This window comes from Engystomops pustulosus, chromosome 8 (genome assembly GCF_040894005.1).
Source record: "Engystomops pustulosus chromosome 8, aEngPut4.maternal, whole genome shotgun sequence".
Taxonomy (NCBI): Eukaryota; Metazoa; Chordata; class Amphibia; order Anura; family Leptodactylidae; genus Engystomops; species Engystomops pustulosus.
This window is the reverse complement of record NC_092418.1, coordinates 70,975,322-71,001,280: the sequence shown is the minus strand read 5'-3', so window position 1 is coordinate 71,001,280 and position 25,959 is coordinate 70,975,322. Positions and strand designations below refer to the sequence as shown.

General features: G+C 44.8%; 1 protein-coding gene across 1 annotated transcript in view; it reads left to right on the top strand.

The window, feature by feature from the left end:
- Nucleotides 1–25,959, top strand: part of LOC140074606 (T-cell-specific surface glycoprotein CD28-like) — a 53,507-nt gene that overhangs the window by 15,473 nt on the left and 12,075 nt on the right. Inside the window, exon 2 of the mRNA XM_072119622.1 lies at nucleotides 4,288–4,374. Within this exon, the coding sequence (XP_071975723.1) occupies nucleotides 4,288–4,374 (87 nt within the window). The remainder of the gene's footprint in view (nucleotides 1–4,287; nucleotides 4,375–25,959) is intronic.

The window sequence follows — 25,959 nt, the reverse complement described above, 5'->3', positions numbered from 1 at the left end:
AAGAAAATGGCACAAATGCGTTTTTTACCAATTTCACTGCATTTGGAATTTTTTTTACCGCTTCCCAGTACACGGCATGGAATATTATATATCACCATTTTGAAGTGTAATTTGTTATACAGAAAATAAGCCATAACACAGCTCTGTACATGGAAAAATAAAAAAGTTATAGATTTTTGAAGGTGGGGAGTGAAAAATGAAAACGCAAAAACTAAAAAGGGCTGCGGCGGGAAGGGGTTAAGCAACTTAGAGTTTTGTGGAAAAGAAAAAGATTGGAGAGCGCAAATATAGTGCAGCAGGTTTAGTAGTAGAGGTTTCCAGTTAGTAACTTATATCTAGGTGCTCACCTTGATGAGTTTTGTCAGAAGCGACAACCAACTTTAAACGCTTTTGCAGGTCAAATCCACAGGGCTGCCCTTGGACCCACAGTTTCTTCACCAGTGGGTATATTGCAGAAAAAAGGTTTGCGAGCATATAGCTGGTGTTTAAAAAAATGCTGATTGGCGTCCTTTTCTGGATTTTTCATTGATGGACTGATGACGTACCTGGTTCGGGTATGAAACACGTCTCCCATTAACGATATAATTGTATTGTGATATTAATATAGTTTTCTTTTTCTTTTAACTTTTAACTACAATTAAAAAGTTGTAAAAAAAACAGAAAGGGGTGCCAAACAGGATTTTTTAAACAGGAACTATATGCACGCAAACCTTTTTTTCTACTGTAGCAATTTGTGATATTTCCCCCTGGCCCTAGATGTATTTCAAGGATGCGAGATATGCTGCAATTGATGTACCTTTTGGAGTAAAAAGTGAAAAAGGAGAGTGTGAGGGTCAGGGCAGTCCTAAGACCAATATCCTCTATCACATTCCAATATATTGTATTGCAAACGACTCACATTGTGATCTTTGTACTTTCATGTAAATATCAACACCTTAACGACTTGGCCATTTTGCACCTTCCTGACAGATTTAATTACCCGGCCCAATCCAGCGGCGCGTTCTGTGACGTGGATTCGGGTCTTCCGGCAATTCACTAAGGCAGTTTCTCTGATGTCCATTAGATGTCGCTGCACTGAAGTTCCGAGGTCCGCCGGAATGCACCATCCTATACCTGGGGAAATGCAAATCGGGCCCTTAGTAAATGACCCCCGATGTTTTTTCCGAATTCAAACTTTTTGGAAAGTTATATTACCAAAATAACTCGTTAACTAACATTTTCCATATGTCTGCTTTAACTTGCCATCATTTTACACCCTTTCCTTTTTTAGGATGTTAGGAGGATTATAACTTTAGGTGTGATTTTTACGATTTTCACGAAGATCATCAAAACCTATTTTTGAAGTGATCAATTTAGTTAAAAGAGACTTTATAAGGCCTATATGATAGAAAACCCCAAATTACACAATTTCAGAAACTGCACCGCTCAAAAAACAACCTTTGGGAAGTTTGTTAACCCTATGAGCGTTTCATGAGGGTGAAAATATACAGAAGTGAAATTACAGAAATGTAATTTTATCTAACAATATATTCATTCAGCACTAAAATTTGCACATTCACAATGGGTTAAAAAGGAAAATGCATTTTACAATGTTTGATGCTATTTCTCCTGAGTATGCCAATACCCATTGTGTCACTGTACCCTGCTGTACGGGCACACGGGGGCACTTGGAAGGGAAAGAGGGTTGTTTCGTTTTTTTGGAGGCAAAAATTGATGTAAAGGTTTTCATGTGTCAGGATGCATTTAGAGAGTCCTAGTGGTACCAAAACAGAGGAGAACCCCAACAAGTGACACCATTTTGGAAAGTACAGCCATTGGAGAATTTAGCAAGGTATAATTTATGTATTTGCCCCAACAGGTGTTTCATTCAATTAGGCCCCAAAAAGGAAAAATGTGAAAATTTTCTCGAAAAGGTCACTTTTACCCCAATATATTTTAAGCCATAATGGATAAAAGATGAAACAACCCCCAAAATGTGTAAAACTATTTCTTCCTAGTCTAGAATTGCCTTACATGTGCATATATAATGTTGTATGGGTACACAGTAGGGCTCAGAAGAGAAAGAGGGATGTTTGCCTTCTAGAAGACAAATTTGACAGACATCCTTTACATGTGTCAGGATGCATTTGGAGAGCCATAGTGGTACCAAACAGAGGGGAACCCCGACAAGTGATACAACAATTTTGGAAAGTGCACACCTTGGATAATTTAGCAAGGTGCAATATGTGTATTTGCCTGTAAGGTGTTTGATTCAATTAGACCTTAAAAAGGAGAAAGGAAAAAGGTGAACATTTTCCTTTAAAGGTCACTTTTAACCCTCATTTTTTATAGCCACAAGTGATAAAAGATGAAATAACCCCCAAAACTGTGTAAAAGTATTTCTCTTGAGTATAGAATTACCCCACATGTGCATGTTTGCCTAGGTTAGAATCCCACCCAGGTCAACATCTGCAAAGAGTATGTATGTTCTCTCCGTGTTTGCGTAGGTTTCCTCTGACACTCCAAAACATACTGTTAGGTTGTTTAGATTGTGAGCCCCATTGGGACAGGGACCAATTTGACATGCTTTGTACAGCGCTGCGTAATCTGTGTGCACTATATAAATAAAGAATTATTATTATTATTATTATTACAAATATGATGTGCCATGGATGCCCAAGATGGAAATTGCAATTATTTCTGGAAAGTTCAGTGCCTATTATGTGACGTCGTGTATGTGTTCCCTATTATGTATGCCTGTTATGTGATGCCCAGTTTGTGCCACTGTGAAATGTGGGCTTATTTTTTGTGTGACAAGTTGTTCTTTTTAGTGGTACCATTTTGGTGTTTGTAACTTTTTATGATCACTTTTTAGAACATTTTTTTGTAAAGCAAAGTGATAAAAAATGTGTATTTTTGGCTAGTTTTTCAGATTTTTTTTTTTTACAGCGGTCCAATTATCATTAAAATTTATTGTACAGATTGTTACGGACGCGGCAATACCAAATATGTAGGGGTTCTTTGTGATTTAGTGTTTTTTTCGTACTTTATAATTTGTGTTCAGGGAATTGTGGTGTTTAGGGATCTTGCACTTTCTTTTATTATCTAATTTTTAAAAAAACCTTCATTTTTAATATTTTTTTTAACTTTTACTGACATGATCTTCTAATCACTTGTTCAAGCTCAGATACAGTTTACACAGTGCACAGATATTTTGCACTGTGTAATGTAAGACACTGAGCAATCATCCGATTGCTTGTTAATTATAATACCCTGCAATATTATTATCACTGTCAGCCTATGCAGATGCAGTGGCTCACAGGCTCTTACTATACACATCTCTAGGGTCCTAGTCGGACCACAGAGTGGCCATTTCAACTAAAGCGAAGTGGGTGGGGGTGATTTTGGGGTAGAATCCCCCATTTAAATGTTACGGTCAAGCAGCTCACAATGATTCCACCCCAAACATTATCTAGTGAATTAATAATTAATCATTGTAAAATCCTCTTTTCTTTATTATGTAAATGAGGCTGGGCACATGGAGAGAGAAAGTGATGTCTCCCTTTACTGCTGCCCCTGCTCATGTCTGTGTGTAATGTATAGTAAAGCATTGCTAGTGTTTGTGCTTTATCTACTGATATGCTGTGTTCTGCTTATACATATGAATTAAACTTTCACGGGTGCTCATGCAACCCATGTCCCGGGATGCAGGCGCACCCGCGCCCCTCTCTGCTCCCCAGGACCCTCACTGTCTGCCTCATCTTTCCTCAATCCAGCGCTGGCTCCATCGTTCTGGTGCGTGCATCCCCGTCTACTAGGGCATGCACGGCGGCTTCCGGAGATTTAAAGGGCCAGCGAGCCAATAATTGGCGCTGGCCCATTCTGTTAAATTTCTGGCCTCTTCTTGTGTCCCCTGCCGAATCTTTGCGCTTCTATGCGTTCCATGGCCTGTGCAATAGTCTTGCCTGCCCTGACCTCCTGCTTTGCATTTGACGTTGATCCTGTGCTGCCTGTCTCTACCTGCTGCCTGTCCGGGACCACGTTTCTGTTTCACGATTCTGTGCTTCGCCTTGGCCGACAACGCTTTGCAGTGGACTCTAGTCCTAGTCTGTTTATTTATGATCACACATAGACTATAAGTTATGAAAATCTTAAAAAATGCAAGCCACATAAATGCAAATTGCCGATTGACATTTCTCATAGCTGCTTTTGATCTGACAATAGTACATATAGACTAAGAGACTTACAGAGAATTGTAATCACATTAGTCTAGTAATAAATATTATAGTATCTGCCTTTGCTTTGCAGTTATTTTCGTGGAAGCAGAAATGACATGTCGGGTTATGGAGAAGCTGGTACAAGTATCTTGTGACAGTCAATTGCATCTGGGTTCTGGTAAGACAGCAGTATAAAGCATATGGTACTAAGAGTCTCAAGGCTTATAAGTTATAATGGGGCACATTTACTGATGGCTTTGCGCTGCACTTTCGTCGGACTTTTCTCATTCACAAAACGGATTGCAAAGGTATTTAAGAAGTGTGTGCGCTGCAATTGTGGTGCTCGTGACCCTTTTGTGGTGTAGCTGCGCTGGCTTCCATACGACACAAATTAGGGGGCGTGCCGTCGTTCCGTCAGACTGATTCGGATTGAGCACCGTATTTAACTTTGAAATTGTGTTGCATGCCCTTTGTTAAAGATGCATCACAAAAAAGATGGTGAACTCGGACCTGAGCGCGGAAGTGACACATTCATGATTTCAGGTGCACCATCTTGAATCGCCGCACGCTGCATTATAAACGAACAATGCACTTTCAGTGAACTCAAGCGGCTTTGTGAGCAAAAGTGCCCCAATGTGTTATAATGAAACCTCTGTTAAAAACACTGTCGCCACACAGGAACGGTGTCATCTTTCTTCATCTGCTTCTGTTTCATTAAATGTTAAGTTATACACTTTGGATGAGGAAATTATGTACAAAATGCTATTACACTGTGCAAAACTACAGCACAAAAATAAGCCTTAAGGCTTCAAGATAGTAAACGTAGCTTTAGAGACCAGTGTCAAGCAGCTGCTGCAAGTGCATTTAAAATTCTGTATCAGGAGAGGCAAATGCTAATGGTATGTACCATATATACTCGAGTATAAGCCGACCCGAGTATAAGCCGAGACCCCTAATTTTAACACAAAAAAGGTAAAACCTATTGACTCGAGTATAAGCCGAGGGTGGGAAATGCATTGGTCACAGCCCCCCCAGTATATAGCCTGCCAGCCCCTGTAGTGCCGATGCCGGCACACACATTAGAATGTCAGTGCGTGGCTGGCGTCACTATGCCTGTGACGGACCGGGACACAGAGCTGATGCCGGGGCCACGACGTATGGAAGAGGACCTGGCGGGGGGTGGGGGGCGTGGCGGGGGGGTCTGGGAGTCGGAAGGTGGGTACACTTTTTTTTTTTTCTTGACTCGAGTATGAGCCGAGTTAGGGGTTTTCAGTGCATTTTTTGTGCTGAAAAACTCGGCTTATACTTGAGTATATACGGTACATAGTTTTACTCTCAAACAAATCACTGGTCAGACTATTGAAACAATTTTAGGCATCAGTGTATAAGAAGAACATAGTTGAACTAGAGCAGGTACAGAATAAAGTGAAAGTAAATATGGGAGTGGGTGTATAAGAACCCAAAGACAAAGTCAGCATGTCTTTCTTTCTCTTTTGTAAATGAACAGTTCCAATGATGTTCTCCACAACAAAATCTACTGTTTTTCAAGACACATGGGAGCAATAGATAATCTTAGAGGGGTTGTGTGTGATTAGATTGTGTGATTTATTAAAAAATATAGTATAAAAGGTTTCACCTCTGTAGGATCATATACATAAACACATTTTGTTTTTCTCACCATTGTTTGTGGTTTTCATTTACTGCACATGACTTCCTGTGTCAAAATTAGGCTGATGATTTTATCTAACATCTTCTCTTAGTGAAAGCAGAAATCTAAGCTCTGCTGGGGAGGACCCCCGGTGACGAGGAAATACATGGTTCACAATAACAAAGGGGTCTTCTATAGGATGTAGTGAAACTGTGGCTGGTTGGATTAACCACAATCATATGTGGCAAAGAAAAAAAACTGTATTATTATTTTAGAACCAGATTTCAATCTACAACAACAAACAACAAGGATCTTTATTTATAACAGCCCTGAATAAATCCATTAATGTTTAATTCTTTTAAAGACAAATAGAAAATTGCATTTTGATGTTTTTTAAAAATTTAAAACTATACTTTATATTTATATACAGTTATGTTTATCCCAGCCTAAAATGTATAAAAGCTTCCAAATTAATCCTAACTTTTGTACCCAAGTACTATAATGTGCCCTCTCCAATTTTGCTTGCAATATGCTATTTTGATACTGACAATATGAATGGATGTGATAGCAATGCACACAACTGCATTCACATGCTGACATTATAAGCACAGGGTGAATGTCACTGCGTCAGAAGAAGATTTCGGGACATCGGGTCAGTAAAGTGCCGGTGTCGGGCTGTGATATCACAGCCCAGACCCGGCACTAACACCCGGGATCTGAAAAACAAGTATGACTGCGGCGTGCAAGTGTGTCCCACGTGGATCGGACCCCTCCGGTGTGCTTACCGGGGGATCCGATCCCTCCTGCCGCTGCCCCCGGGTCCAGCGAGGATCCTTCCCGGCAGGATCCGGCTGTATGTAACTGAGCATGCGCAGTGTATTGCAGTGTAGAGGCTTGATCAAGCGATCGGATGATCGCTTGTTCAAGCCAAGAGGTGGAAAATGTATGAAAGTAAAAAAAAAAAAAAAGTGTAAATCATTTTATAATAATAATTAAATAAATAAAATAAAGTTCCATAATCTCCCCAGTTACACATATAATGCAAATACAGTATATAAAACCCAAAAACACACGAAAAATGTACATATTTGGTATCACCGCATCCGTATTAATCTTTACAATAAATCTAAATCAACATTGAACCCGCTCTGTGAACGACGAAAAAAAAAACTACGAAAAACTTCCCATAAAAAACAATTTTTCATCAAACACCATCACAAAAAATGTTCTAAAAAGTGATAAAAAAAACTACGTTCCCTAATATGATACGACTGAATAGAACAACTCTTTCCGCAAAAAATAAGCCCTCAACCAGAACTGCCAACAGAAAAATACAAAAGTTATGGCCCTGAAAAGTTGTCAATAGTAAAAACAATGCGATTTTCTCCAATATTGGTTTTGCTCAGTAAAATTGAGCAAAGATAAGAAAAACGATATAAATGAGGTATCACCGTAATCGTAGTGAACCAGAGACTCAAGATAAAATATTATTTTTACGTTACGGTGAGCGGGGGAAAAAAAGTGCTAAAAATCCCAAATAAAAATTGATGATTTTGTTTGTGTCACCCTTGAAATAGTTAATAAAATCTCATGAATAAGCTATAGAGCCCCAAAATGAATTATCTATACATTGTATCTCACCACGCAAATAATAAGACCTCATATGTTCGCATTACCAAAAAAAAATTAAAATTTATAGCTCGTTCAATTTGACAATACAAATCTGCTGTGAATAGCGGTGCTTTGATCCTATGCTCGACCGTGCGCCCATACAGCAGTTTACCACCAAGTATGGGGTATCAGTACACTCGGAAGAATTTGGCCATTAGACTTGCAGAGCGTTTCATAATTTTATTTATTATGAAACTGTCAGCTTTGGCCTAAATGAATGTATTTTCCAAAAAAATCCAAAAGTTTCTAAATCGCAGGTCCATATTGTTTTAACCCATGTGAAACACTTGAAGGGTTAATACACTCAATAGATGTTGTTTTACATACATTGAGGGGTGAAGTTTCTATAGTGGGGTAATTTATGGGGTTTTATTATCATATAGGCCTTACAAAGTCACTTGAAAGCTGAGTTGTCCCTCAAAATGTGAGTTTTAGCAATTTTCATGAAAATGAGAAAAATCGCACTTAAAGTTCTACACCTCATAACATCGTAGAAAAATGACAGGACGCATAAAATATCATCCCAACATAAAGAAGACATTCCGTAAATGTTAATTATCAAGCTTTTTGGGTAGTTTTATTTCTTGTCTGGAAAGCAGAACATTTCAAACTTGGAAAATGAAGAATTTTTAGAAACTTTTGCCAAATTGTCACTTTTTTTCACAACGAAATGCAAAACTTATCACTTAAATTTAGAACTAACATAAAGTACAGTGTGTCACGAGAAAACATTCTCAAAATCACCTTGATATGTTAAAGCGTTCCGAAGTTATAACCAATTATCATGATACATGTCAGATTTGAAAAATCGAGTCTGGTCATTGAGCTGAAAACTAGTGTCGGTGAAAAGGGGTTAAAGTAAGTGTTACATATGTGTCTGCATAATCCTCTGTCCATGGAGTGCGGCTGAAGAGGTGCTTATTGTGTCCTTTGCTCATCTGTTTTGTCCATATCTCAGAGTTCTGACCCAATCAATGTTTGGGGATTATCACATAAGAGTTTTGCCCACCCTTCTAAGGGTTCCTGCTATAGAGGTTTCTTAGTTAGATCCAGACCTTGTGATTCTGATGTCTGTCTCCTGTATTTTGCTTGTTTTTGACTATTCTCTGCTCTTCTGGTTTTGTACTGTATATGTCCTCTTGGTTCCAACTTGTCTCTGCTGACTCCTCTCATTTATTTGTATTGCCTTATCCTGTCTCTGTGTTTTTCACTTTGGCGCAGGAAGGGAAAGTCTCCTTGTTTTCCCTTACCAAAAGAGTTTTGTGAGGCAATCAAGCAGGAACAGCTGGGTTCAGTGGGTTCAGCATCAGGACCCAATATGTTTGTCTGTTATTCCAAACTGTTCCAAAAGTGTGTGTTACATGAACACAAATTTATGTGCAACATCCCCCACCGGGGCCTAGCCTTTTCTTGGGGCCTGGAGGCAGCCTGGGCCCAGAATACCGGAGTGGCTGGTGGTTGCGGCCTAGGCACGCAAGTGTCATAGTGCTTGGTATGGGGACCGGAGGGCTGTCCCACAGCCTAGCAGGTCTCCACTAGGTGGTGTATGCAAGAATTGATATAGAGGGAGAGGCTGATGTACTGGTTCTCCCTGGGGCAGCCCTCAGAGTCTGTAGTATGTTTCCCTGGTAGATGAATGGGGCGCCCTTGATGGTGAAACAGCCGTAGCAGGGACCAGACGGAGGCAATGTTGTGCATAAAAGTAGCTTACAGTTCTTTATTCAAACCAACAGTAATAACACGCCAAACGATTCTGTACAAGTGCAGTACTGTAGTGATCTTGGAGAAGGAACCTCAGGAGTTGGGTCACCAGCCTGCAGGGGCAGGCTGGGATGTAGCTGTGTCCAATCCTGGAAGCTGCAGCTTTGTCCTGTTTGTCATGTGTCACTCTGTGTGTAGTTGATGAGGCCTAGGAGGCCTGTGAGCAGAGCATGTGCTCTGAGGTGGTGCTCTCTCAGTCAGAAGCTGGGTCTCAATTCACTCTGTTCTAACTCCTCCCTGACTAAGGGTCTAGTTAATCCCTGGTCAGGTGGTCTCCTCCTCCAATCACATTCCAGTTCACATTTAAGTGCATTGAGGCATATCATTGGATGATAACATTAACAGTCAGCTTAACCCTTGCCTATCTAGGCAGTATCTACCACTGCTCAATTACCTCTATATGTACTGGGTAGTAAAAGGGCTTATTTGCAACTACTCCTCTGCCATGCACATTGGCAGGGATGTTGCATATGCTCACCCTGGCATACAGCCAGGTGCAGGAGAAAGGAGCACTCATCCGAATCCTCTCCATAGAAAGCCAGTGGCAAAAGATGGGAAATGTCCTATATTTTGCATGGCGGCTGTCCATCTTAGCGCTGGGTGCCAAAGGCCATGATCCGGACACTCAATAGGGTTTTCAAGAGGTATTTTAACTATTATTTGAAGTGATTGTCCTTAAAAGTAAGACTTGATTGAGGACAATTTTTTTACTACAATCCCATATTTGTTTAAGAGTTGCCATATTATTAGAGCTCACAAGCCAGAGTTAAAAAAGAGAAAGAAAGCTTTTGATAGTATAGTATTTTTGGTATGTCTTATTCCAATAAGTAAGGTATTTTGCTTATCTTATTGGGCTATGATAAGTGCAATGGCGGATCTTTATATAGCCAGTATGGGTGGGCGCCCGGGGCCTTTGGCTTTGAAGGGGCCCACGTCCGTCCAAAAAAATCTATACTCACACTCAATGGACATTTCATTGAAGGGGGGCTTCTGGGTGGACATTTCATTAAAAGGGGGCATCTGGGATGGACATTTCATTAAAGGGGGGCATCTGGGGTGGACATTTCATCAAAAGGCGGTATCTGGGGTTGACATTTCATTAAAGGGGGACATCTGCTGTGGAAAATTCATTAAAGGGGCATCTGCTGTGGAAATTTCATTAAAGACGTCATTTGCGGTGCACATTTCATTAAAAAGGGGCTCTGCAGTGACCATTTCTGTAAAAAGGGGCTCTGCAATGGACATTTCATTAAAGGGGGGCCTATGGGTGATAAATAGGGCCTCGTGGGAAGGAAGCCTTATACTACTCAAACCCCCCACTTACCCCCATCCTCAGCTTAATTAACCTAATGGAGTTATCTAACACTACTAAGGCTGCAGACGAACTCTGGCACTGCATGGGGGTGGGCTTCAAAGCATTTCCCCAGCTGCATCGTCTCCAAATACTTGAGCTGATTTTCACTCCAATTTTCAAACAGGAGAATAAGAGCCATAAAACTCATAAGACCAATACGTTGATTAGAGACAGTTATGGAGTTATGGTCCATCTCAGCCCAAGGGCAACTACAGTTTTGGAACCTGTGTTCCCGTTGTATCATTTCGATAGGTCGATTTAGGCTTAGATTTCTAGCACCCTTGTATCCAGAGATATAAATATCTCTGGATAGGACCATACTAGGTAGGAGGTATTACATCCAGAACCCTGACCCCTCCTGGGGATGAACAGAGTGTGCCCTTATGGCAATTAAATATAAAATTTAACCTGTGTTGCTCTTTTATCACAATCCACAAACCCAATCGTTCGTGTTCCTCGGTCATATACATGCTACCGGGTTGGTCCCTCACCCTATATAATCCCCTTACGGACTTGGCTTATATTAAAGGAGAACACTCTTCATTGGGTTGATAAGTTTCTGCCAGTTTTTTTGGAATGCTTTCATATGGTTTACTGTCCATTAAAATAACACATTGAACAATTATGGTGATACAAAATCCCAGTATAATAGTATTATTGTTTTATTACTTCTTGAACCACTGCTTTTTTTCATTTTTCTGTTTACATAGCTCTGTAAAGCAATATTTTTCAGTAGGAGAGCTCTAGCTTTTATTGGTTTAATTTGGGTATAAGTACAGCCGTTTTGTACTTTTTTTCATTCTCAAGATGTTAATTGACATGTAGATGGTTTATATTTTCAGATATGTGAAAGCCAATTTACTGTAATTGCTTTTTATAAGTAAAATGGTGATGCAGTCCCTGCACAACTTTCTGTCACCATCTAAATATTACACCCTGAAAAACCTAACCAGGTTTAATGTTAAGATCTGTTGGTAGATTTCAGCTATATAATACAGCTGGCATCTTCTGCATATGGATAGGGCAAAGTAACTGCTTTCATCTGAAATGTCAGACAGTGGCATATGTTTATAGAGGTTTATAGAACTACATTTTCTACAATAAATCAATGTATTAAAGGACTTCTACCATCAGATTCACTGGTATGCTCGTTCAGTGATACGCTCGTTACTTTAGGGGTTTTGGGTACCTGTTTTCTTCTCTTTAACCTCTGGTATACGGAAGAATATGCGTTACAAAAATATGGAAATAAGGCAGTGTTCTAAGATATGCACTCCCACTGCCAATCAATATGTGCCCCTTGTCCCGCCGCCTCAGTCTGTCTGCAACTCACTTGCTTACTCAAGAACACTGGGTGACGCCACTGGTTGTCTGCAAAGAGGTGGAGGGATGAGGGGGCACATACTGAGTGGTAGGGGCTGTGCCTATTTTATAAGATGGAGAAGCCAAGATGAGCTCCGGTGACGCCGGCAGGAGCACCTCTCGTTCATTTACATATTTTTATAAAGTATATTTCTCGGGAAACCGGAGGTTAAAGAAAGGAAAAGATGTCCCCGGACCCCCTAAGGCAGTGATGGCGAACCTTTTAGCGGCCGAGTGCCCAAACTCCAACCCAAAACCCCCCTTATTTATTGCGAGGTGCCAACCAAAAATTAAAGCAGTAACTTATTGCTCCCTGTTCAACAACTTTCAATCATATTGGCCTCCTGAGGACAGCAACACAGTAGAAAGATGGTAAATTTTCATCATTTTAGCTTCTTTCCAGTGTCCCTCAGTACAGAGAAAATTGTTGGGCCAGCAGGAGGTCCTCCAAAGATAATTCGTCCCTGTCTACTCATTCTCCCTCTTCCTACAGTCCCAAGTAACAAAGTAAGTATCAAACTATGACTGGAAGCAGCATCTTTTAAGTTGCTTGGAACTGCAGGAAGATTCTTTGAGTTCTGTCTGGTGTACTAGGGCAGTGGCCCGGGTGCCCACAGAAAGGACTCTGAGTGCCGCCTCTGGCACGCGTGCCATAGGTTCGCCACCACTGCCCTAAGGTAACAAGCATGTGACTGAGTACAGTCTACCATTAGTAATTCTGATGGTGGATGTCTTTTAAGCTTCTACTTTCACTAGAGTTTCAGCTGAATGTAACATATATCACAATATTACAAAAAAACCCTCAAATGCCTTACATTTAAGAATCCACAGCACTTTACAGTGAACGTTTTCAATACCAGCAAAGAGTAAGGATTTAGAGTCGCCTGCATAACAATGTAATGCCATATTTTGATATTATTATTTCACAAACAATATATTATTTGCTGATAGTAGACAACTCCTTTAATGAAATTAAACAATTTGTTAAACTAAATGTCATGGGGCACATTTACTTAAATGGTCACCAAAAAAAAGTGCATTGTCCATCAGCTGAAGTCTTGAATCTTTCGCTTCCTCGCTCAAGTTCCGACAGAGTTCACCATCATTTTTGTGGTGCACCTTTAGCATAGGGCGTGCAACACAATTTGAAAGTTAAATACAGAGCTCGGTCTGAATCAGCCCCCTAGTTTGTGTCAGATGGAAGCCAGCGGAGCTGCGCCACAAAAAGGGTCACAATTAGAGATGAGCGAGCACTAAAATGCTCGGGTACTCGTTATTCGAGACGAACTTTTCCCGATGCTCAAGTGCTCGTTTCGAGTAACGAGCCCCATTGAAGTCAATGGGAGACTCGAGCATTTTTCAAGGGGACCAAGGCTCTGCACAGGGAAGCTTGGCCAAACACCTGGGAACCTCAGAAAAGGATGGAAACACCACGGAAATGGACAGGAAACAGCAGGGGCAGCATGCATGGATGCCTCTGAGGCTGCTTAATCGCACCATTATGCCAAAATTGTGGGCAACAGCATGGCCATGACAGAGTGACAGAATGAAGCTAGATAGCATCTAAAACATCCAATAATTGACCCTGACACTATAGCGGACGGCATGCAGAGGCAGCGGCAGCAGCGGCAGGCTAGAGAGTGGCATGGCGACATACCCTAAATGGACTCAGGCTTCCAACCAATGGGTGGCAGAGAGGAACCAAAGGAGGTGAGCAAGAAGCGCTCAAATAATATCGGTACATGATAAAAGTTTGCCAGTATATTTTGTGGATTACACAGCAGGGTGGCGACAAAGTTAACAAGTTTGATGTGGAAGCCATGAAAACAACCCAAAATTCTGCCTGACACAGCTCGTTTGATAAGGGGACCATGTATGGAGGCAGTGAACTAGTAGTAGATTAAAGGTGCTGCAGTTAAAACTATGTTAGTTGGGGGCGTGGCTAGCGAATGGCGGGTTAGGACGCACAGACTGAGTGCTCCGCTCCGGAACCCGGCTATCTACCAGTGCAGCAGGCGTTAATTACCTCTTACCTTAGCCATGATGGTGGGCAAAGGCGGCAGGAACACCGGGAGATCCCGCCCGAAGAAAGAAACCGGGAGCTTGTCCACCTTTTTCGAGCCGGCGGGCTCTGTCAGCAAGAGGCCGGCATCACCCAAGATGGCCGCCGGCACTGTGAGCGCCAGCGCTTCCTCCCCGAAGACGCAGGGGAGAGAGAGACTGCCCCAGCAAGTGCCTGTGACAGCTGCCTTGGCACCCGGTCGGGAGGCAGATGAAGTGGGGGTAGCCGAGACCGGACCACAAAGGGAGGCACCACGCACCACTCCGGTCCAGGTAGGAGAGAGAGTGAGCCCAGTAATGGGGTCTGCTCCAACCCAGCGCGCTCAAGCCACGTGGGCAGACAAGGTGGCCTCACCAACACTAGGAGGAAGCCAGCAACATGACTCACTAGAGGAGCGTGCGACAGCTCGCAGTCCCCGGTCAGAACGGGATGCCCCCCCCTCTCCAAGATCACCAGAGATAGTGGGGGAAGCTCCCACCAGCATGCATGTGGGGAAACAAGCTGGGCTCTCCACACCAAGCCCTGGGGCCTACTCTGCCTCTCTGGGGGCCTCTCCACGATGGGCATCTCCCCACAGCCCTAATCCCTCTGTCAAGCCTCCTGCTTCAGGCGATGGAGGGCATTGGCCTGGTGCCTCCTCGCCTGCCTCACGTGCCAGTGATGAGTGGGATTGGAGGGCCCATATAATGGCGCTACCCACGAGAGAAGACCTTCAAACCCTTTTAGGGAAGATGGAAGCCTCGCATAAGAAAGACATGGAGGACATTAAGTCAGAGATTAAGCATGTGGGACACAGAGTCCTGGAGCTGGAGGACCAGCAGGAGGACCTGCGTGATGTTATTCATTCTCATAAGGAGGTAATTCTACAACACACATCTCAAATAGCTGATATTATGGATCATCTTGACGATATTGAAAACCGTCATAGGCGGAATAATTTGAGAATACGTGGCCTCCCAGAAGAGATTTTGCCGGAACAACTAGAGACTTGGGCTCAGAAATTCTTTGGTAACTTGTTACAAATGTCTCCCAGCAAGAAGATTGAGATTGACAGGATACATCGCACACTTGGTCCGCGCTCCTCTGATCCTAAACGTGCGCGAGATGTCATATGTCGCATACATTTTTACAAAGAGAAGGAACGTATCCTGCAGCGGGTCCGAGATTCTGGGGGCATACAACATGGCGACTCATCCATTCTGATCCTACCAGACTTAGCCAGACGTACACTATTCCTAAGGAAAGCTCTTAAGCCCCTTTTGCAGCTCCTACGGGATCACGACATCCCTTACAGATGGGGGTACCCTTTCCAATTGCTGGCCAGGAAAGATGGAAAGACTGCTTCATTCAGACGTCTTGGAGATCTACCCAAGTTCCTAGGAACTTTTGAGCTACCAATGGTGTCATTACCAGATTGGCCGAGTCCGATCTCTCTGCCTGTGTCACCGCCGAGGGAACAATGGAACAGAGTCCCGCCCAAACAGCAAAGGGATCCCAAGAGACCCAGAAGTGCTGCCTCTACGAGTTCAACCTGAGATACATCCCGTTTAGTGGATACCCCTGAAGCCTCCACTATCTTGGTTTATTGTGAATTTCCCACTTGTAACGCCCAGTTGGGGGCATCTTAGAACGCTATTGTTGCACAATATAAGATTTGTTACGCCTGCTGCCGTATACCTGGCCTGTTGAGCCATGTTCTTTCTTAGGGTTTGGTGCCAATGCACAACCGTCATAAGCTTGTCTAGTTCCCAAGTAGGGTTAGCAACAATTTGTGTTGCTCAGTGCATAGCACCCAAGAATAGAATAATATATTGCACTGTATATACTGGCTTCCTAGTTTCTTTGGGACTGGGAACCTGGTGTACAGATTGCTTGTTTCCTTTTATTTTAGTATAAAGTCTGCCATTTGAGCTCCCCTGTCTGTCCTTGTTTGTCTTTGTGCGTCTTACCCTTTTCTCCTCTCCCTTTGGTGCGAGTGACATCACTGCCGAATCATTATGTCTAACCTGTCCTTTGCCACGTTCAATGCTAGGGGCCTAAATAGCCCAGGAAAGAGAGGGCAAATTCTATACAAATTCCATAAATTGCGTGTTCAGATAGTCATGTTCCAAGAAACGCACTTTAAAACCTCTTGTATGCCGGTGTGTCGTAATAAGTTCTATAATGTCTGGTTTCATGCTCCAAATCCTGTTCAGAAGTCCAAAGGGGTTTCCGTGGCATTTCACTCTTCCTTTTCTCCGCAGGTCCTGGACTCTAGGGTAGATCAAGAAGGCAGATTTCTCTTTCTTAAGATATCTGTAGCAGGCTCAGTATACACCCTGGCTAACGTATATTTCCCAAACGTAGGACAAATCGCGTACGGTCTTTGTCTCTTGGAGAATCTGGCAGAATTTGCTGGGGGATCGGCCATCATACTCGGAGGTGATCTGAATGTACCGCTTGATCCAAGCCTTGACACTTCTGAAGGTAAGTCCTCAATTTCTTTTGCAGCCACCCGTAGACTCAAACAAGCAATAGCCAAATTGAACTTAGTAGACCTTTGGAGAATACTACATCCTACACTTAGGGATTATAGTCATTACTCTAGTGTGCACAACACATATAGCCGTATTGACACTATTCTGATCTCCCACTCCCTTCTTGATCTCGGTCCTACATGCTCCGTTGACTCTATTTTGTGGTCTGACCATGCGCCGGTACTGGGAGCGATCAGACCCTATCCTCAGAAGAGGAAAACATTTTCTTGGCGACTAAACGACCACTTGCTAAAAGATGTCTTATGTCTGACTGAGATCAGGACGGCCTTAGAGAGATTTAAAACAGGCAACATAATTGATTCTAGTAATGCCCCGACAATGTGGGAAGGGTTAAAATGTGAACTCCGTAGAATATTTATGTCTCATGGGGCTAGACTCAAGAAACAAAATGCCTTTAAACTAAGGACCCTGCTAGCTACCCTGACTTCCCTTGAGTCTGCAAACAAGAGGCAGAAGACTGATGCCCTAAGAGCAGAGTTATCTTCTGTTAGACAACAAATCCTACAAATCTTGGATCAAAAAACGCTATGCGCGAGAGATCGGCTGCGTTTCGGTTACTTTGAATATGGTAATAAAAGCGGAAAATGGCTTTCTAGGGCCCTACACCCTAGGTTACTTTCCTCAAGGGTGATGTCCATAAACTCTCCTACTAAGGGTGCACTCCATAGTCCCTCAGAAATCCTTGAGGAATTCAAAGAATTTTATGAAAACCTCTATAATATACCAACACATGCAGACCCGAACAGGAAAGAGGAGATCGCTGCGTATTTATCTAAATTTGCCCCTAAAGGCATCTCACAAGAGATAGCACAGGGATTAGAAGATGAATTTATGCCAGAGGAACTTTCCCAGGTGATCAAGGAATTGAAAGTGGGCAAGAGCCCGGGCCCGGATGGCTTCTCCCCGCGCTTTTATAAATTATTGAAATCGGATCTGATAGATCCCCTCTTGGCCTCATATAATGCAATTGCAAAAGGAGCTTCGTTTCCCAAACAATCTTTAATGGCGCATATCTCTGTAATTCCAAAACCGGGAAAGGACACTACACACTGCGCCAATTTTAGGCCCATCTCCCTTATAAATATAGACATAAAGATATACTCCAAAATGATAGCGCAGCGCCTGCAAAAACTGATCCCTGGCCTCATTCATAAAGAGCAGGTAGGCTTTGTCCCAAATAGAGAAGCCAGAGATAATACGATCAAAACAATATCCCTGATGCATGCTGCTCGCCGTCATAAGATACCTACGTGCCTACTCTCTGTGGATGCCGAAAAGGCATTTGACAGGGTTAGTTGGGACTTTATGGAGCAGACACTTCAACAGATAGGTCTCGGTCCTCTCATGCTGACGCGTATAATGGCCCTCTACCAGCATCCGACGGCTATGGTCAGGGTTAATGGGGACCTTACTGCACCATTTAATATAAGTAATGGGACCCGTCAAGGGTGTCCCCTCTCACCGTTACTTTACATCCTAGTAATGGAATCCCTGGCGAATGCCATCAGAACCAATGAATCCATTAAAGGCTTAAACTTGGGCGGCTATCACCATAAAATGGCCATTTTTGCGGATGACCTACTACTATTCATCACACAACCACGCATAACACTCCCTACGGTTATGGTAGAGTTTAAAATTTTTTCCGAACTCTCTAACTTCAAGGTGAATCTCACCAAATCCGAAATACTTAATGTAAATCTGCCTGACACCCTGGTGGGAGAGATTGGGGGCGAATTTCCCTTTCGCTGGGCTGAGAAATCTATCACATATCTGGGGATACAGATCCCAACGGACTTGTCTAGTCTGTTTCAGGTGAACTACCAACCCCTCCTGACCACAATCGAGAAAGATCTCCTCGCATGGAAGCGCTTGCCACTCTCTTGGTTTGGAAGGATCAGTGTAATTAAAATGGACATATTACCGAAATTACTTTACTATTTCCAGACAATTCCCCTACGTATCGCTTCTCCCTTCTTTAGCAGACTCAAGGGAATAATCTCAAGATTTGTATGGGACTCATCTAGGCCCCGTATGTCACACTATATTCTCACCAGACCTAAAGAACTGGGTGGAGCAGGCCTGCCAGACATGGGCCTATACTATGAGGCCTCTATGCTGGCATGCATGGTTGACGCAGTTTTAAGTTCACCCTCCAAGCTATGGGTGATGTTAGAAGTCTCCCTGAATTCGACTCCCTTGGGAGCGTCTCTGTGGCTTTCTGCCACAAATCGAGGGATAACCCCGGTCCGCACACCCCTATATAAAACACTTATTGGTGTCTGGGATATAATGAGGAAACGCCACAATTTGACGTCCATACCTGGTCCTATGTCACCAATATTCTTAGACCCTAGATGCCCTCTGAGGGACATGACCCCGGAATTGTTCGGACTTCCACCAAACGAGGTGGTGCAAATAAGGCATGCTTTAGTAGATAGGGACGTGCACTCCCTGGATGGATGGTTCCCCACAAACATGAGGGGTAGTAGGTGGTTTATGGCTAAACAGCTGAGTAGTTTTATCCAGTCATTAGGACCCACACAAGCGCTTACACGGGAAGTGACATTTATAGAGCGTATTTTCACGAATAAAACTGCTCCTAGACATTTGATTTCTACAGTCTACGGGTGGTTGCTGAAGGAGAGGGCTGCGAAAATACCAATCCCATATAGACAAGCATGGGAAAGAGCTTTGAACAAATCATTTTCTGAGGAGGACTGGGACAAGGCGGCCATTCTGACTCATAAAATCTCTGTGTCAGCACAAATTCAAGAGACAAACTTTAAAATCATGGCCAGATGGTACCGAACCCCAGCAAAGCTACATAGGATGTTCCCCTCGGTGTCTGACGTTTGCTGGAGATGTGGCCGGGAGCAGGGTTCCATGCTACACGTCTGGTGGTCCTGCCCTGGGGTTCAGGATCTGTGGAAGGGGGTCTTCGCTCTTTACAACAAATTATGGTCAGATACTATTACACCACTCCCAGAGCTTGGGCTGCTGTCTATGTTCCCGGGTTCAATTTCAGCGGCGAAGAAAGGCTTTCTGAGACACTGCATTGCTGCCACTCGCCAAATAATTCCCAGGCTCTGGAAGTCCAGTATGTGCCCAACGAGAGCCCAGTGGGCAGAGGCTCTCAATAACATAATGAGGATGGAAGAAATGAGAGCCATAGAGGGGTTGACGGACTCGCAGTTCGATAAATATACTAAGACTTGGTCCCCCTGGATAGATTTCCGCAGCTCAACGGAATTTGCATCTTGGATAGAGGGGGTATAGGTTAGATAGGAGATATTTTAGGACCAGGCGGACGAATCCTCGCACCCCTTACCTACCCCCCCCTTCCCCCTTTGCTCCCCCTTTTTCTTTTCCTTTTTTCCTTTTCTTCCCCTATTGTGCTCCTTCCCTCCTACCCTCCCTCCACCCCTAATGTGGTTCCCGATATATGTTTGTTCTATGTGAGTAATGTTGTTAATATTGTAGTTATGTTAATCGAGTTATAGTCCTATACGACTTCTTTCTTTGCATCTTGATATAGAGATTGGCCTTTATTACAGCAGTAATATTATGTTTCATGAAACGGCTATTCATTTTTTCTAAATTGTACCTACGGTGTATGTCATTTGTTCTATATACACTATGATACGTATACTGACTTAGTTTGCACTTGTTCCAATGTTAATACTTTGAAAGTTTTTATATGCCATCTTCAATAAAAGTCTATTGAACAGAAAACTATGTTAGTTGGATCTTGGCATGGAGCTGGCGCTCCGCTGCCAGGCGAGCTGAAATAATATCCGTAAATGAAAAAAGTTTGCCAGTATATTTTGTGGCTTACACAGCACGGTGGCGACAAAGTTAACAAGTTTGATGTGGAATGCCCTGTAATAGCTCTTGGGCGGTGTGCCTTTTATCACCTAGGCTCAGCAGTTTGAGCACCGCCTGCTGTCGCTTAGCGACGGCATTGCTGCTGTGCCTAGAGCTACCGACTGATGGCGCCATGCCCACGGATGGTAATTCGGAGGAGGAGGAGGTGGAGGAGGGGTGGGAGGAGGAGGAGGCATAGTAGGCCTGAAACACCTGGACCGAGGTAGGCCCCGCAATCCTCTGCGTCGGCAGTATATGACCAGCCCCAGGGTCAGACTCGGTCCCAGCCTGCACCAAGTTAAGTGTAGTAGCGTTCTTATAAGTTGGGAATATGGCGGGTGAGGGGAATGTAAACAGATGCGCAAGAAGCGCTGAAATAATATCCGTAAATGGTAAAAGTTTGCCAGTATATTTTGAGGATTACACAGCAGGGTGGCGACAAAGTTAACATGGAAGCCATGAAAACAATCCAAAATTCTGCCTGACACAGCTAGTTTGATAAGGGGACCATGTATGGACCATGTTGTGGATAACACAGCAGGGTGGCGACAAAGTTAACAACTTTGATGTGGAATCCATGAAAACAACCCAAATTTCGTCCTGACACACCTCGTTTGATAAAGGGACGATGTATGGAGGCAGCTATATGGACGACTTTTGGAGGTAGCAATGGAGACAACGTGTGGAGGCTGCTATGGAGACAATTCAATTTGGATAGTGCCTGTATGTGGCAGTCCAAAAAAGTTTTCAAACCAGAGGAGGAGGAAGGTGGCCCTCCATAAAAATGGAATAGATTGAGTGCCTGTATGTGGCAGTCCAAAAAAGTTTTCAAACCAGAGGAGCAGGTAGGTGGCCCTCCATAAAAATGGAATAGATTGAGTGCCTGTATGTGGCAGTCCAAAAAAGTTTTCAAACCAGAGGAGGAGGTAGGTGGCCCTCCATAAAAATGGAATAGATTGAGTGCCTGTATGTGGCAGTCCAAAAAAGTTTTCAAACCAGAGGAGCAGGTAGGTGGCCCTCCATAAAAATGGAATAGATTGAGTGCCTGTATGTGGCAGTCCAAAAAAGTTTTCAAACCAGAGGAGGAGGTAGGTGGCCCTCCATAAAAATGGAATAGATTGAGTGCCTGTATGTGGCAGTCCAAAAAAGTTTTCAAACCAGAGGAGCAGGTAGGTGGCCCTCCATAAAAATGGAATAGATTGAGTGCCTGTATGTGGCAGTCCAAAAAAGTTTTCAAACCAGAGGAGGAGGTAGGTGGCCCTCCATAAAAATGGAATAGATTGAGTGCCTGTATGTGGCAGTCCAAAAAAGTTTTCAAACCAGAGGAGCAGGTAGGTGGCCCTCCATAAAAATGGAATAGATTGAGTGCCTGTATGTGGCAGTCCAAAAAAGTTTTCAAACCAGAGGAGCAGGTAGGTGGCCCTCCAGAAAAATGGAATAGATTGAGTGCCTGTATGTGGCACTCCCAAAAATTGTTTAAAACAGAGGACCGGGTCGGTGGCCCTCCATAAAAATTAAATGCATAAAGTACTATAGCTAGAGCCAGTGGGCCCTGTCAAAAAATAGCCAGTTTCCTCTGCTTTACTGTACAAAGAGGAGGAGAAGGAGGAAAATGAGGAGGAGGAGGAGTGGATAAATTATTCAGGGTGAGCTTCCTTCACCTGGTGGAGATTGGAAATTAGGAGAAATCCAGGCTTTATTCATCTTGATAAGCGTCAGCCTGTCAGCGCTGTCAGTCGACAGACGTGTACGCTTATCGGTGATGATGCCACCAGCTGCACTGAAAACCCGCTCGGACAAGACGCTAGCGGCAGGGCAGGCAAGAACCTCCAAGGCGTACAGCGCCAGTTCGTGCCACATGTCCAGCTTTGAAACCCAGTAGTTGTAGGGAGCTGTGTGATCATTTAGGACGATGGTATGGTCAGCTACGTACTCCCTCACCATCTTTCTGTAAAGATCAGCCCTACTCTGCCGAGACTGGGGACAGGTGACAGTGTCTTGCTGGGGTGACATAAAGCTGGCAAAAGCCTTGTAAAGCGTACCCTTGCCAGTGCTGGACAAGCTGCCTGCTCGCCTACTCTCCCTCGCTACTTGTCCCGCAGAACTACGCACTCTGCTGCGAGCGCTGTCAGAAGGGAAATACTGTTTCAGCTTGTGCACCAGGGCCTGCTGGTATTCATGCATTCTCACACTCCTTTCCTCTCCAGGGATGAGAGTGGAAAGATTTTGCTTGTACCGTGGGTCCAGGAGAGTGAACACCCAGTAATCGGTGCTGGAATAAATTCTTTGAACGTGAGGGTCACGGGATAGGCAGCCTAGCATGAAATCTGCCATATGCGCCAGAGTACCAACGCGTAAGAATTCACTCCCCTCACTGGCCTGACTGTCCATTTCCTCCTCCTCCAACTCCTCCAACTCCTCTTCTTCTGCCCATACACGCTCAACAGTGAAGGACTCAACAATGGTCCCCTCTTGTGTCTCGCCAACATTCTCCTCCTCTTCCTCCTCATCCTCCTCCACCTCCTCCGATATGCGCTGAGAAACAGACCTAAGGGTGCTTTGGCTATCAACAAGGGAATCTTCTTCCCCCGTCTCTTGTGAGGAGCGCAAAGCTTCCGACTTCATGCTGACCAGAGAGTTTTTCAACAGGCCAAGCAGCGGGATGGTGAGGCTGATGATGGCGGCATCGCCACTGACCATCTGTGTTGACTCCTCAAAGTTACTCAGCACCTGACAGATATCAGACATCCACGTCCACTCCTCATTGTAGACTTGAGGAAGCTGTCTGACCTGACTACCAGTTCTGGTGGAAGTTGACATCTGGCAGTCTACAATCGCTCGGCGCTGCTGGTAAACTCTGGATAACATGGTCAGTGTTGAATTCCACCTCGTGGGCACGTCGCACAACAGTCGGTGAGCGGGCAGTTGGAGGCGGCGCTGCGCTGCCCTGAGAGTGGCAGCATCTGTGCTGGACTTCCTGATCGTTCAGCCCCGATACCCCCTGAGGACGCCATAATCATGGCGAAACATGTCGGGGGGGCTGTCTGAGCGTTTATACTCACAGTTTTAGAAGTGGTGATACGAAGTGGGACAAAGCTAGTTTAGTACTGTGTCGATCTGCAGCGACACACTACAGCTAGGCAATTCACTAGGAGGGAGACTCTAGGGAATTTTGGCTGGCTGGGTGGCTAACTGAAGAGCGGCTACCTTACAACCGCACGACAACAGGGTAGTGAAATATACCCACTCCAGCCAATACCATAAACCCACTCCCCCATCCCGAACCCTACTAAAGACAGTACCTACTCCCACCACATTAAGTTTTTAATTCAACTTGCACACGTTACTAGCACACAATTCCTGAATTGAAAAATTAAAAATACTATTCAGTTCTAATCTCAAGATTATTAAAAGTTAAGTTTTAAATTTAGGTCAAAGGACCTCCTTTTTTTCTTGCAGAGATGCAAGAAATATGAATTAACTCCTCTAAACATAGGTCCCGACCATCCTAATAAATATTGTCAGGTCTGCCTCTCATTTTCTGTAATTGCTATATGGACTTCCTGAAATGCGCACAGATGCGGCGCACCTTCGTGAGCAAATCAGACAGATTGGGGTATGTTTTGAGGAAACGCTGAACTATCAGATTTAACACATGGGCCAGGCATGGCACATGTGTCAGTCTGCCGAGTTGCAGAGCCGCCACCAGGTTACGGCCGTTGTCACACACAACCATGCCTGGCTTCAGGTTCAGCGGTGCCAGCCACAGATCAGTCTGCGCCGTGATGCCCTGTAATAGTTCTTGGGCGGTGTGCCTTTTATCGCCTAGGCTCAGCAGTTTCAGCACCGCCTGCTGTCGCTTAGCGACGGCACTGCTGCTGTGCCTAGAGCTACCGACTGATGGCGCCATGCCCACGGATGGTCGTTCGGAGGAGGAGGTGGAGGAGGGGTGGGAGGAGGAGGAGGCATAGTAGGCCTGAAACACCTGGACCGAGGTAGGCCCCGCAATCCTCGGCGTCGGCAGTATATGACCCGCCGCAGGGTCAGACTCGGTCCCAGCCTCCACCAAGTTAACCCAATGTGCCGTCAGCGATATATAGTGGCCCTGCCCGGCAGCACTCGTCCACGTGTCCGTGGTCAGGTGGACCTTGTCAGAAACGGCGTTGGTCAGGGCACGGATTATGTTGTCTGACACGTGCTGGTGCAGGGCTGGGACGGCACATCGGGAAAAGTAGTGGCGGCTGGGGACCGAATACCGAGGGGCGGCCGCCGCCATGAGGCTGCGAAAGGCCTCGGTCTCTACTAGCCTATAGGGCAGCATCTCCAGGCTTAGCAATCTGGAGATGTGCACATTAAGGGCTTGGGCGTGCGGGTGGGTTGCACTATATTTGCGTTTCCGCTCCAGCGTCTGGGGTATGGAGAGCTGAACGCTGGTGGATGCTGTGGAGGATCGTGGAGGCGACGATGGGGTTTTTGTGGCAGGGTCCTGGGCAGGGGGCTGACTATCAGCTGACACAGGGGAAGGAGCAGTGGTGTGCACGGCCGGAGGTGAACGCGCTTGTTGCCACTGAGTGGGGTGTTTAGCATTCATATGCCTGCGCATACTGGTGGTAGTTAAGCTAGTAGTGGTGGAACCCCTGCTGATCCTGGTTTGGCAAATGTGGCACACCACAGTCCGTCGGTCATCCGGTGTTTCCTTAAAGAACCTCCAGACTTCTGAAAATCTAGCCCTCGCCGCAGGAGCCCTCGCCACGGGAGCTTCACTAGTTGACACATTTGGCGCTGATGCACCAGCTCTGGCCCTGCCTCTCCATCTGGCCCCACCACTGCCTCTTCCAACCTGTTCTGGTCGAGGACTCTCCTCCGTCTCAGAAGCACTGTGTTCACCCGGCCTCTCAACCCAGCTTGGGTCTGTCACCTCATCATCCTCTGATCCCTCAGTCTGCTCCCCCCTCGGACTTCCTGCCCTGACAACAACTTCCCCACTGTCTGACAACCGTGTCTCCTCATCGTCGGACACCTCTTTACACACTTCTTCCAGTACGTCAACAAGCTCATCATCACCCACAGACTGCGACTGGTGGAAAACCTGGGCATCGGAAAATTGCTCATCAGCAACCGGACAAGTGGTTTGTGACTGTGGGAAGGGTCCAGAAAACAGTTCCTCAGAGTATGCCGGTTCAAATGGCAAATTTTGCTGGGAGGGGGCAGACTGGGGGGGAGGAGGCTGAGGTGCAGGAGCTGGAGGAGTGCCGATTTCGGTGACATGGGTGGACTGCGTGGAAGACTGACTGGTGGACAAATTGCTCGAAGCATTGTCGGCAATCCACGACATCACCTGTTCGCACTGTTCTGGCCTCAACAGTGCTCTACCACGAGTCCCAGTAACTTCAGACATGAACCTAGGGAGTGTAGCTCTGCGGCGTTCCCCTGCTCCCTCATAAGCAGGTGGTGTCTCACCCCGCCCAGGACCACGGCCTCTGACCCCTGCAGTAGTTGGA